Genomic DNA, 14,003 nt, shown 5'->3' with positions numbered 1-14,003 from the left:
AATGGTAGCTTCTAAAAGATATATAACAATAATATTAAAAAGAAAAAAGGAAAATATATGATTGATAAATTGATATAGACATATATAGTGCTTATTGTGTAGAATGGTAAACGAGTCTCCCCTGTATATAATTGCTATAAATGGTCCATCTTCTCCAATCTGAATCTATCAAAAAGAAAATAACATAACAGCAGAGTGATCAGTCGCTGAATACAGCTAATTAACACAAGACCATGAGGAAACAATACCTCTCTTTTCTTCTTCTATCTCTCTTCCTTTCTGCAGATGCCCGTGGCGATTCCAATATAAGTATTCAATTTCACACATACACGCCTCTCTTCTAAATTTATCTATTCATATACTTTAATTTAATTTTACTCTCTTCATGAACAATCTTATTGATGTTCCGATCCATCTAATCAACATGTATGTATGTACGTACGTATAAGCAGGAGTGTGGGTACACGATGTAAGTGAAAACCGGATCCATCATAAAGCGAGGACCAGACGCAAACATAACTGTCACTCTCAGTGACGTAAAGGCCCGCGAGGTTCGGGTCCCGAACCTCCGGGCCTGGGGGATCATGGGCCAAGGCTATAACTACCTGGAGCGCGGCAATCTTGATGCCTTCACCGGCCGAGGCCCATGCATAGACACCCCGGTCTGCCGCCTCAACCTCACCTCTGACGGCTCTGGCTCCCACCATGGTTGGTATTGCGACTATGTTGAGGTTACTACCACTGGCCCCCATAAATCATGCTCTCAGACATTCTTCTACATTGACCAGTGGCTCGCTGATGATGTCAGCCCCTACAATCTCAGCGCCGTCCTCGACGGATGCCACCGTGCACAATACGCTCGTCGGCTTGATGAGATGCATGATTCAATTCATTGATTCATCGTTCTTTCTTTTTCCTTCTTTTTATTTATTTCCTTTTGTGGTAGTTGATGTTTGATCTCTTTTAGTTGTTTTCTATTTCGTGCATGCTGTAGGAAGTGGTATGTGATGATGCTTTATGCATATGCATGGTGAAAATTGTTAATTGAAAGGATATTCTTCTTGGTTATTGGCGTTGTAATGAGGAATTATTTATGGTGAAAATCCTTAATTTCATGTAGAGCAATGCTAGAGAACAAAAGAGTATTAGTAAAAAATCAGCCAAAATACCTTTGGGTGAATCCAAAATCTCTACGAGTTAATATATATGGATGTTTCTTCTACTAAGTATCAGAATGTTTTTTTTTTCATACTAAATGGATGTTCTTTTATATATTTTTCGAATTTTTTTGTATTGCAAATGTGAATGTCTCTATTTCTTTAAGAATTTCATATTTTTTTTAAATTTTATAGATATTTAATTATTTTTGCTAAAATATAACTGAATATTTCTTTTGTTAAGTATTAGGATTTTTTTTTTCATATTAAATGAATGTTTTTTTTTTATATTTCTGTAATTGTGTAGTTTGTAGTCTCTTTTAATTGTGCATCCCTTGCGTTCTCAAGACAGTCGCACTTTGCATACAGGTCCACCAACCCAGTAGCCAAATACGAATCAATCCGAATCCCATTCCTTGTAATGTAATCATGCACTATCCTACCCTGTTCCAACTCTCCCGTTTGAGCACAAGCTGAGAGAACATTTGCCAGAGCTATATTATCTAGCCTAATCCTCAATCCAATCATTTCATTAAACAAATCAATGGCTTCATAACACAGCTTCGCGTTGCTATAATCGGCAATCATAGTGCCCCAAGACACAGAATCTCGTTCTGGCATTTCGTCGAACAGTTTCTGCGGGCGCGTAGTCTCACCAATTTTAACGAACCCATGAACCATGGCATTATAAGAGACAACATCCCTATGAGAACTCTCGTTGAACAGCTTGTGGGCATCGTGGATGCGGCGATGGAGGGAGTAAACGCATATGAAGGCGTTGAGGGAGAAAGGATCGGCAAGAAAGCCGAATTTGAAGGCCTGGGAGTGTAGCGAGAGGGCGATGGAGATGGAAGAAGAAGAAGGGAGGAGGGAACATGCCTTGAACGCAAAAGGGAAGGTGTGGAAGTCAGGGGCGAGGGAGAGGTAGCGGAGGGTGACGAAGTTGTAGAGGGCGGAGGAAAGGGAGGAGAGGAGGGTGTGGGTCGCGGTGATAGAAGAGGAGTGGGTCGCGGTGAGGAGGCGGAGAGGGTCTGACGGAAAAAGAGAGATCTGTGTGTGAGATTGTTGGAGGTGGGTAGGTTAATGTGAGAAAGAAGAGAAATGTTGTTTTTATAGGTTTTAATTAGATTTACTTAATTAATTTTAAATTTTTAAAATTTTGAATTTTAAAAATTTAAAATTAATTATTAATATAAATTAATGTGGTTTTGTTTAGTTTTTGGTTGGTAACCTCTTGGTTCCATATACTTTTCCTTTCATGTAAAGTTAAAATTCATTGGACCTTAATTTTTACTATTATTTATTTGGCAACTACTCTAAAAAAAAATGTTTGTGATAATCTTTATTTAAATAATCACACTTTAAATAAAAATAATATTTTTATAATATATAAAAATTAAATTTTATAATCTATTATTCAATAGTTAAAATAAAATATTTTTTTATAAAAATAATTATAAAATCTAAATTAAAATATATGCTTATTTATTTTTGATACGAAGATCGAGCTTCATTGATTCATTGAACCACTTTTTATTATTTTTTACTAAAAGATCGAGCTTCATTGATTCATTGAACCACTTCTTAGTGAAATATGTTAAAAGTTAATAGTCAAATTAGTTTTTAAAAGATGACTTATTCTTCAAATCCGTCTTTGAAATATCTTTTCAATCAAATTGGTCCTTAAAAAAATTATAAATTAATCATTTTCGTTCTTCAATTACTTAATTAGTAGTTTTCGTAAACGATTGGTGATATGAAACGTTAACTCACATCATACATGACACTTAGCTAGTATATTTAATTAGACGCTGAACAAATATATTTATAAAAATTTATCAATTTAGTGTCATTAGATTATATTACGGTTATGGTTTATATAATTGAGAAAATCGACTAAATTAGTAGATTTTCATAAACATATTTATTCAGCGTCTAGTTAAATATGTAAGGTGTTGTTCATACCCTATTCCAGATCAGACCCAATAAAAAAAAGGCTCATCCAAAAATATGGCCTCTCCCAACTTACCCAACCTCTCAAGAGGTCGGACACGACAAAAGGTTCAGTTTTACTTATCCAAATAAGTAACTGCCTCCGCAAATCTCTCCAACTATTTCTATATCCGCTAAAAGATAGATTTTAACAAACTTCCAAGATAAAGGGAACGATTATCCACCAACAAAGATAGAACTACTCCAAAAGGTGGTTATCGACTCTACTATAAATACACTGACACCCCTCAGGTATATTCAAGTTCTAATCTACTAAAAATCTACCTAAAACCCTTACTAACTTAAGCATCAGAATCTCTTGCAGGTACCACCCCCCACCTCCTCATGAGGAACTAGGACAGCAGCACCTCGGTACAAAAACAAATTGGACGCTACCTCACAAGAAGTCTGGACCTCACGTTCGGGCCCAAATCACCATTTCAGGTAACCCTTGGAACATTGGCGTCGTTGCCAGGGACCTGGAGCTCAACCTTTGATAATGGCGGACAATCAATACAATGATGGTCATACGGCATCTGAGTCAGAACCGGAGCCCCACCATGATAACCTCACGCTCGCAATACCTCCACCTCAGGAAAGAACGCACGTTCCCCACGAAGAAGGAACATCGGGGAATCCCCAGCCATGATGGATCCAATCAGAGGTCCATCTGCCTGAAGATGAAGAACCTCCTCATCCATCAGAGATATTAGGCTTAGTCCATGGCCATCGTGGACGATTAGAGCAACTCGAGCTGGAAGCAGAACGACAATGGAAAGAAGAACGAGAACTGCGAAAGGAGGTACGACGACGAAAAGAGTTGGAAGGAAAGCTCTTAAGATTGGAGGCTGACCTCCAAAGACGGAACAATCGAGCAGATCGAGAGGAAAGCCCTCTGGGAGGTGAAGATCCGTTTGTTGAGGAGATCATGCGGGCCAGAGTACTAAGAAATTTTAAAACACTCGACATGAATCTTTATGACGAAACGACCGACTCGAGACACCATCTCAACAACTTCAAAAGTTGGATGTACCTAGCTGATGCCTCCGACTCAGCTCGTTGCAAAAAATTCCTGACAACTTTGACCAAAGCCGTGATGAAGTGGTTCGATAATTTACCTCCCAAGTCGGTAACTTGTTTTGATGACCTGACAAGGAATTTTTTTACTAGATTCTCAGTTCAGAAGGATAAAGTGAAGCAGCTCCAAGCTTGCTAGGGGTTAAACAAGAAGTCAGAGAGCCACTCCGGGATTACATGGAAAGATTCAACACAGCATACTTGGAAATACAAAACTTACCTACTGAAGCAGTGATAATGGGGTTAGTTAACGGCCTTAAAAAAGGGCCATTCTCTCAATCCATATCCAAGCGACACCCGGCTTCCTTGTACGAAGTACAAGAATAGACGAAAAAATTCATCAATATGGAAGAAAATTTCCGACTAAGAGAGCCTCTTTCGAGGCCCAGCTGCCCTATCTATCTCAGAAAAAGGAGAAAGAAGCCAAGAAAAAAGAAGAATACAACTCGAAAAAATCTCGAATATATCATAATTATACTCCACTTCGAGTCTCTCTTGTAGATGTTTACAAGGAGATATGCTACATTGAGAAGCTTCCACCTCCTCGCCCAATCAAACACAAAAAAGCAAGAAGTCGGACAGAATACTGCGAATATCACAAGCTTTATTGACATTCTATCAACGATTGTTATGGTTTAAAGAGTGTCATAGAAAAGCTAGCTAGAGAAGGTCGGTTAGACAGATACTTAGCAAAGAGGTCGGACGACCAAACAAAAAGAAAAAGAGATGAAGAAGGAGAATGGCAAGAATGTCCACCTCAAACTCCTAAACGACACATACACATGATTAATGGAGGATTTACTAGAGGAGGAATCTCAAAATCATCATGGAAAATGCATCTTAAAGATTCATAATAGGAGTAGAGAGATATCCTATCACTTCAATAATATTCTCAGGGGCTCCGATGTCTCTTAGCATATCCATAATAAAGACCCAATTTAATATGTCATAAGCCTTTTCAAGATTTATTTTGATAGTTATAAGCCCTTGCTATGGACTTATTGCGCATTGTATAGACCACTTCTTGAGCTATTAAAATATTTTCTGTACAAATTCTACCAAGAACAGAGCTTGCTTGTGTGTTAAAAATAAGCTTAGGCATATAAATTTTTAATCTAGTAGTAATAATCTTAGTGACAATTTCATAACAAATATTACATAAACTAATAGGTCTAGAATTTCTAAAATTTTTCTAGGGAGTGAACTTTAGGAATTATAACTATTAGAGTCTAGTTTACCATAACAATATTACTAGGATCTCTAAAAATAGATTTCACCGAATCAATAAGGGAATAAGCAATGACATCCAAGAATGTTGGAGAAATTTTGCTGGGAGACTATCACTCCCTAGCGCCTCCAACTTTCCATATAAAAAACTGCATCTTTTTTTTTTTTTGGGAGAAATATCTCTACCCATATTTGCATATTGTTGGTCAAGAAGTCTAGTTAAGTTCCTAGTGAGAGAAAAAGGAGTCGGACTACCTTCCAAAGAATAAAGACTTTTAAAAAAATTAACACCCCATTTTTTAAGTTGTTCCACATCATCTATCCAATTCCCAACATCATTCTTGAGAGCAGCAACCTTATTTTTGCACCTTTTGCCATTAGCTCTTTGATGGAATACTTGGTATTTTTGTCACCGAATCTGATGATGTTGCACCTTGACATTTGTTGCCAATAGCTCTCTTTTTGAATCGCTATTTTTTCATATTTTTTTCAGAGGTCTTTTTGAAACTTAGAAAAGGGTTATTGGCAAAGGACATTTTGTTGCTGATTCCTTCAGGTCTAGATATAAGGCACTGTTTTTTCCTGAAAATATAACTAAAAACATCCTTATTCTAAAGTTTGACAGTGTCAGTAAAGCTTTTAATGTTGCTAGCCAGACTGACATCATTGCTCCAACACCTTTTTACCATATTATCATATTCTTTATGTAGGATCTAAGGTGCTAAAAATCAGAAAGGCCTTTCCCTATCCTCTCTGGCATGAATATGATAATCAAGAAGAATGGGCAAATGATTATATTTAAGTTTAGGTAAATGATTAACTCCTACATCCGAAAAAGTATTGACAAATGCATAATTACTAATAAACCGATTAAGACGTCTTTTAGTATTATTTCTTTGCCAAGTAAAAGGGGACCCTTTAAAGCCTAGGTCATGAAATCCGCAGTTATTCATACAAGAAATGAATCTATTAGTATCATTAGAGAGATTAGAAGAATTCTCTGTATTATTGAGGGAGATGATGGAGTTAAAATCATCGCCTAAGCACTAGGGACCAGTAATAGAAGAAGAAATATTTTTCAAATTTGTCCATAACGCACTCCTACTTCTCACATGAGGGATGCCATAAATTGTAGTAAGATTCCACCAGCGAGTGTTCTCTCAATTGACTTTTCATATGGATAAATTGTTTGTGACAACTGATAAGTTTAATGTTCCAAAACTCTTTTATCCACAGACACCAAATACCACCAGAGAATCCTTCCACTTCATTGAAGCATCACGAGTCAAAGCCCAAATGCTTAACAATGCCTTCGACCTTAGTTCCTGAGACGTGAGTTTCAAGTAAGATACAAAACTTGAAATTATATTTGTATCTTAAATCAGAAATAATAGAATTGAACCCATTTAAAGCAGCTCCTCTATAGTTCCAAATGATAATATTCATCATAAAAATTATTTTTAAAAGTAAAGTAACTAGCAAGAGTAAGAATAACTCCCTAAACTCGAAAGAAAAGTCCTCAAGCTTTCATAGAGTTGTTTTTTGGAGCAGCAGCTCCCTCACTCCCATTAGGAAGAGTTTCTCCTAATAAACAATTGACTTTTTCCATCATGACAACTTTTTGACTATTAGTTCTTGATTCAGGAGGTTTATCTTTGACATGTTCTGAACTTTGATCTCTAGTTCTGTCTCCCATGATTTTAGAAATTAGAGAACAAGATGGGGGGAGGGGGGTCAAAGGCGGCATTAGTAGAGATGAGATATTCATTTTGATGGCTTTGGTAAACCTGATTTCCAACCCTTTTAAATTGATCCCAATATTTCTGAAGAGCAACTTTTTTTTCCTTAGTAGATGCTGCAATCTTCATATTCTTATTTGGAGTTAATATGTGTTCAACATTATTCTGTCTTGCATTATTTGTATGAGGTTGTTTTGTATTCCTTTTTCTATTATTTTATGGGTTTCCCTCATTGTGGTATTGCTGGTGGAATTCTTGGTTAGCCCCACTTCTGATTTCGTCCTTGGTTTGCATTTTTGTTTTGCTAAGAGTAACCGTTCTAGCTAGTTTCCCTTTCCATTCTCCTACCCGATTTGGTCTTATCCGTATTAATGATTTGCTACTCCTCAATTAATTCCTGTTAATTCAGAATCTCATATATGGTAGTTAGCATATTTTTTTAGCTTGATTATTCCCCCAAAAATTTTTGCTTGTTTCTTCTTTGGGATTTTTTAACCACTATCCAAGGCTCAAATGGGATTTTCTCTTTTGTAGTAACGACTTCTTTGTTGGTAGGTGCATTAATGTGATGTTGATTTTCCACATTATGAGACAATTGTTGATCATTAATGATGATTTTCTGCTTTTTCGCCATCACCATATCTTCCCTTTTCGACCTTTCCCTTTCTTTCGGTTGTTGCTAGCCGTGGGTGGAGGAGCTACCATCCCCTTCCTGGCATTGGTTATCTTTAGTTGGAGACATCTTCTCACTTCCTTCAACTCCTTCTCTAAAAATCTCCAGACACAAATCAAACTTATGGCCATACCTATTACATCTAAAGCAAATTTGATGCAAGCCCACATACTCTCACCTAAATTCCTTTTTCAAGGCTGTGAAGGACAGAATAAGTTGGTTCCTCAAATCAATCTCAACGGATATGCATGCAAACTTGCCTCTTTAGATTGATGTTAACTTATCTACCCTTAGCTTAGTACTAAGAGTTCCACCAACCTTCCATAAGAAATATTTATTATAGAGCTCTGCTAGCAGGTTGGGAATTCTAACCCACACAGCAACTTTCTTGACTTGTAGCTCTTGAGGTATAAACAAAGGCTTCCATCATTAGATGAGGAGATAATGGTCTGAAATCATCCAAGAACCTTCAAACAGGACATAAGCATATTCTTCATAACTGAAAAAATGGACAAAGAAAAATTCTTCTTTCAAATCCATAACCCGAATGCTCTCTTTTTTCTTCCACCTTCTATTGATTCACCTCTCCATTATCTATAAGGAGATTCTTTTTCCCATAGACTTCACAATCAACGTTTGTTTCCATGGTCTACACTAGGGGTGGCAAACGGGGAAGCCTGTCCTGCCTCGCCCCGCCTAACAGCCCGTCAATTTTTTTTATAAACCATTAAATATTAAACAATATATATAATTTCACAACTATTTTAATAAATTTATAATTTTTAAAGACATAAAAAAGTTATAATTTCTAAATTCACGAATATTAAAGTCTTTATAATCATAAATATGTAATAAACATAATTATAAACCAAGTTTTTTGAAACAAAATAATAACACCAACATTGTCCAAAGCAAAACAAACATTGTCTAAAATATATAATTAAACATCTTCAAGTTTATAATCAATCAAACATAAAATAGAATCCAAAATATAACTTAGAACGTCTTCAATTATCATCTTCATCCTCTTGTAAATCAATAACACTATATAAATTGGTAAAAAAAGCTCTGACAAAAAATGCATGGCCCACTGGGGAAGCCCGCCCTGCCCTGCTGAAGCCCGCCAAATCCCACAGATTTGGCGATGCGGGTTAGGTGGGCTTTTTAAGTTTGACAGTCTCAAAATTTCAGTCCAACCCGCCTTTTTGGCGGGTTACGCGGGCCGGCTCGGTTGGTTTTTTCCCGTTTGCCACCCCTAGTCTACACCACTCATCGTATTCTTCAAGCGTGATTTCGATCACTGGGTTTGGATTGAAGAGAGCCTGTATCTCCTAGTCCGCTTCCATTAATTCGTTATCCAAAACGTAATCCTCTGCCACCATTTCAACAATTTCCTTGGGATTGAGCTTCTCCAATCCATCACCTATCAGCCTATCTTTGTAATAGTCTTTGGCTTGTTGATTTGTAGTAGGATCTGTGACAGTAGTGTTGTCTGGCATTACTACATAAGTTGTAGTTCGTCTTCTTCCTTTTTTTTTCAGAACTAATCTGCATTTCTTCTTTCATTACATCTGTATCTGTTGTAAAAACACTCGCGACTAGCTTCATGTATCGCTAGTATTTCAGCATGATTAGAAGATGTTGCTGCAATCATCTGTTTCGTGGACCTCTATGATATAGATGTACCACCATATGTAAACAGGTATCCTGTTTAAGATTTCTCTTTGTGTGGATCAGACAAATATCCTGCATCTGCATAGCCAACTAGTTGTGACTTTGATCCACATGGATAAAACAATCCCATGTCAACTGTTCCATGAAGATATCGAAAGATTTGTTTGATTCCACTCCAATGTCTTCTGGTTGGAGAGGAACTATACCTTGTTAGTAAGTTCACAACAAATGATATATCGGGTCGTGTGTTATTAACAAGATACATTAGCGCTCCAATGGCACTAAGATATGGTGCTTTAGGACCAAGGATATCTTTATTTTCTTCTTTAGGATGGAATTGATCATTCTCCATATCCAAAGACCTTACGATTATTGGAGTACTTAATGCATATGACTTATCCATATAAAATCTCTTCAAAATCTTTTCTGTGTATGTTGTTTGACGAATAAAGATCCTATTTTTTGTATGCTCGATCTGCAAGCCGAAACAAAATTTAGTCTTTCCAAGATCTTTCATCTCAAACTCTTCTTTTAGAGCTTTTATAATTGTTGGAATCTCTTCAGGGGTTCCAATGATATTTAAATCATCAACGTACACAACAATTATAATGAATCCAGATGCATATTTCTTTATGAAAACACATGGACAGATGTCATCATTCTTGAATCCGTTTTTGGCCATATACTCAGTAAGACGATTATACCACATTCGTCCAGATTGCTTTAGACCATATAAAGATCTTTGCAATTTAACTGAGTATAACCCTTGCGAATATTCATTGGATGGTTTAGACATCTTTAGTCCTTCAGGGACTTTCATATAAATATCACGATCTATTAATCCGTATACATAGGCTGTTACCACATCCATTAAATGCATATGTAGTTTATGGTATACAGATAAACTGACCAAATAACGCAATGTTATTGACTTATTGCATCCACTACAGGGGAATATGTTTCTTCATAATCTATACCGGGCCTTTGTGAAAAACCTTGTGCCACAAGTCGAGCTTTGTAGCGTACAACTTCATTATTCTCATTTTGTTTTCTCACAAATACCCATCTGTATCCAACAGGTTTTACATCTTCTGGTGTACGGACTACAAGTCCAAAGACTTCACATTTTACAAGTGAGCCTAACTCAACCTTCAAAGCTTCTTCCCATTTTGGCCAATCATTTCTTTGTCGACATTCTTCTATTATTCTTAGCTCAAGATCCTTACTTTCATGAATGATATTTAATGCCAAGGGATCCAACTCAACAACACTCTCCCTTTTAACATCACAAGCTCCAACACCATTGTTTACCTCAATTGCACCCAAGCGCTTCTTATGTCGCCACTTAACTGCTCCTCCTCCTGCCTCTGCCATAGCTACATCAATGCCACCGCCTCCGCCTCCGTTTGTAATAACGGACTACTTTGTTGCACGTTCCATACCGGCGGGTCCACTACCTCCTACCAGATTCGGGTTAGGGATGTTGGTTGCAGTGCCTATTCGAGTTTTGTGAACTTAAACCCGGATCTTCCGGTGAACCGGTGGCCCTAACCCGGTTTGGAGATCCAGTGGTTGTTGCCCAGGGAAACGGTTTGCGCATTGCAGAAGGATTGTGATTCTGCCACGTCGGCATGTGGACTAGATCCTAGCTCTGGGAGTGGAATCAAGGGGTGCTTTTGCATCAATGATCTTGTGTGGGTTCCCATTGATGGGGTCTGCACGAAAAGTAAGTTGAACTTGTATAGAATTGTTGTTTTTTGTTTTTAATTTATTCTTCTTTTTTCGAATTATTTCTCATGTGGAAAAATATTTTCGTTGGTGTTGACTTGTGCAGAAGCTACTTCTCAGGATCCGAATGGCAGTGGCAGAAATAGAACAACAGTAGCAGCACATATTGTATAACTAAACGGGGAAATTCTTCACGTGATATGTTAATAATTAAAAATCGTTATATGAATAATTAAAAATTATGCAATAATTTTTTTATTTTAATTTTATATTAAAATAATTATATGTGACTCTTTCCTGTAATTAAAAGTAGAGAATCAGTATCCACACTCTAATGTGAGAAGTGAGAACAGAGTCTATTTTCCATTCTTTTTTAAATTGTGATAAGGCTCAAAGTGTTTGAGCTAATAGCTATCTTGAGAATAATAAGGTTAGATAATGATGTTTTTACTAGTGGACTAATAATCATCTTTAACTATCTTCGGTCAAAATTAGTGAAAGAAAACTTCATTTTCTTTTATTGAGCTTTGATGAATTTGGCGTCACCGTAACTAACAAATTTTTAACATTCAAAATGTTCGATCAGATTATAAGGTTGCTTTTAATTCTATAAAACTTGTGCATGATTTTTACAAGTTTAGACATCTTCATCATACTCAAAACGTTGATCTTGTTTAGACTACTTTTTTTACGGACATGGTAAAAGTTAATTGCGACGCTATCATCTTCTAGAACCATAATTTTACCGGTTTTGGTCGTGTGTTTTGAACGAAAAAATGATTCTTGGATAAAGGATCGTTTTGACCCTCTTTTAATTTGGAATATTTTTTAGAATGAATTCTTTATTATTTGAAGGGGATTTGTTCTTGTTTGAGAGAGTATATGCAAGTCAGTCATTATTAAAATCGACTCCATAGATATTTCTTTGTTGTTTTAATTTGATTCTCAGCAGCCATTTTGTTAGGACGGTGATTTGGCAATGAAGATCAGAGAACTGTTAAGTCTTAATTGGGCGGTGTAAGGTATAAGGTGTAAGGTATGAGCATCAGGGAATGGGATTAGAACCAAATCACAATATACTGATATAGAATAGAAGCTCTTGTTTTGTTACTCTCACAAGTTTGGGAGTTATGCTAGTCCTGTATAAAGTATTATAAATAGATGCATAATTCATGCTCACAACCATAGGATGGATTTTATTTCAATTTCAATGGTAATTATTTCAATTCTGGTTAGTAGCTTGAAAATTTATTTGAAATTTTGGAGATTTTAATATTTTGCAGATAAATCCTTAGGTCTTTGTGGGATAGAGCCCTGGAGGTGAGCTAGCCACATTGGACTCAAGGGAAAAACAGTTGCCGAGACCTTAATACCTGTCTACCAGGACATTTGCTTGTATCTCGCTCACAAGTGGTAAGAACTTAATTTAAATATGGAAAGCCCGTCAAGGGGTTTTTTTTTTTGTGGTTATGGTGGGTGGGTGGAAGGTGGGCGGGGGAGGGGAGCAGTTCCAAAGTGGAAAACATATTATTAAAGGATTTGATTGGCCAACCAAATATACTTATGTGAGTATGCCAATGGAGCAACTTAATCATTCATTCTCTTTTTCATCAAAAGGAGGAGCAGAATTAGGAAATTCAACGGAACACAGAATCGACATCTGGTCACAACAATGAGCACAGATCGAAGCATAGATGATGAGAGGGTGGACAAAATTGGTAAGAGNCACGCCTAAAAGCTCGACATGAGAGTCTGACGTTGGCACCGATCTACAATGCTGTTGCCTCACCACTTGCATTTAATGAACATAATACTAACTAAATTTGGAAAAAGCCTATATTTGTAAAAAGCAAATACTACAAAACCATTATTGCACTAAGATTGTGGGGGTTATTTTAAGTAGTGGACTAACCTAACCCCAAGCTTGTGTAAGGCGATGTAACACAACCCTAGAATAACGCCTCCAGCAACATACATACCTTTAGGTTTTCCATGAGTTGCTAGCCATCCATCATTTTCTTCATCATCAAGTAGAACTTCTCCTCCAACCACTTCATATTCTTCTTCAACAGATGCAACTCTCCGCAAACAAGGCACTGTCAAGTGTTAAGCAACTTCATAAACTAGCATTAATGAGGACATCCATAGTTTACTTGTTTAGACCACAATAACAAATTCAGGAGAACCTCAGGGAAATACAGGTATCATAACTTTCTAACTTTAAGGACAGAAAGAACAACATAACACAGTTCAAACTAGATTGAAGATAACAAGAACAAAGAAGATGTATGACATACAAATACATCTCAAGCTCGACTCTTACCATTCCTAGTAATTAAGAATTGTTTATCCGCTGGCAAATATGGCTTCCTTTTGCTTGGCTCATTTGATTCCTATTACGCAATGGAAAAATAGAACATTAATAATTAATGAGGGCACAAAAAGAAGGACCTCTTAATTTTGAGCTTTAGCAATTGCCATAACACAAATGAATGAAAATTTTCAATGCTTGCTTGTACTTAATATATGTACATGATTCAAATCATCCCCGAAAGTCCCATATGACCCCAAACCCTTTGTTACAGGAACCGAACCTATATAACTTGATCGAAATCCTTCTGAGAGGTAAAATTTTGAGGCTTGAAAGCAGATTTAAAAAAATATATATTTTGGAAATAACGAATAGCCATTAGAGGAACGAAAACATCGTGTAACATGGACCCTAATTAAGAAAGA

General features: G+C 36.6%; 3 protein-coding genes across 3 annotated transcripts in view; 2 read left to right on the top strand and 1 right to left on the bottom strand.

The window, feature by feature from the left end:
• LOC107625837 (autophagy-related protein 3) overlaps positions 1-1,068 on the top strand; it is a 10,081-nt gene extending 9,013 nt beyond the window's left edge. The window contains exon 11 of the mRNA XM_021116233.1: positions 453-1,068. The gene's annotated coding sequence lies outside the window, so the exon portion shown is untranslated. The remainder of the gene's footprint in view (positions 1-452) is intronic.
• Positions 585-896, top strand: LOC107628494 (PLAT domain-containing protein 2-like). Its single transcript, XM_021117036.1, has one exon. The coding sequence runs from the start codon at positions 585-587 to the stop codon at positions 894-896; it is 312 nt and encodes a 103-aa protein (XP_020972695.1).
• LOC107627730 (pentatricopeptide repeat-containing protein At5g61800-like) lies at positions 1,443-10,913 on the bottom strand. Its single transcript, XM_016330552.1, has 3 exons — positions 10,766-10,913; positions 3,734-3,903; positions 1,443-2,207 (listed from the first exon to the last, which is right to left on the bottom strand). Exons 1-3 carry the CDS (start codon positions 10,911-10,913, stop codon positions 1,443-1,445), a joined length of 1,083 nt encoding a protein of 360 aa, XP_016186038.1.

Source organism: Arachis ipaensis, chromosome B02, assembly GCF_000816755.2.
Source record: "Arachis ipaensis cultivar K30076 chromosome B02, Araip1.1, whole genome shotgun sequence".
NCBI lineage: Eukaryota > Viridiplantae > Streptophyta > Magnoliopsida > Fabales > Fabaceae > Arachis > Arachis ipaensis.
This window is presented reverse-complemented; position numbering and strand designations above follow the sequence as displayed.

Coding starts and splice junctions, on each gene's coding strand:
- LOC107628494 (XM_021117036.1), top strand. CDS start 585: ATGGGCCAAGGCTATAACTACCTGGAGCGCGGCAATCTTGATGCCTTC.
- LOC107627730 (XM_016330552.1), bottom strand. CDS start 10,913: ATGGCAGAGGCAGGAGGAGGAGCAGTTAAGTGGCGACATAAGAAGCGC. Junction 3,904..10,765: donor ATTAAATATCATTCATGAAA/GTAAGGATCTTG, acceptor TTCTGCTTCCAG/CTCGAGTTGCTCTAATCGTC. Junction 2,208..3,733: donor CGTTCTTTCCTGAGGTGGAG/GTATTGCGAGCG, acceptor TCTCACACACAG/ATCTCTCTTTTTCCGTCAGA.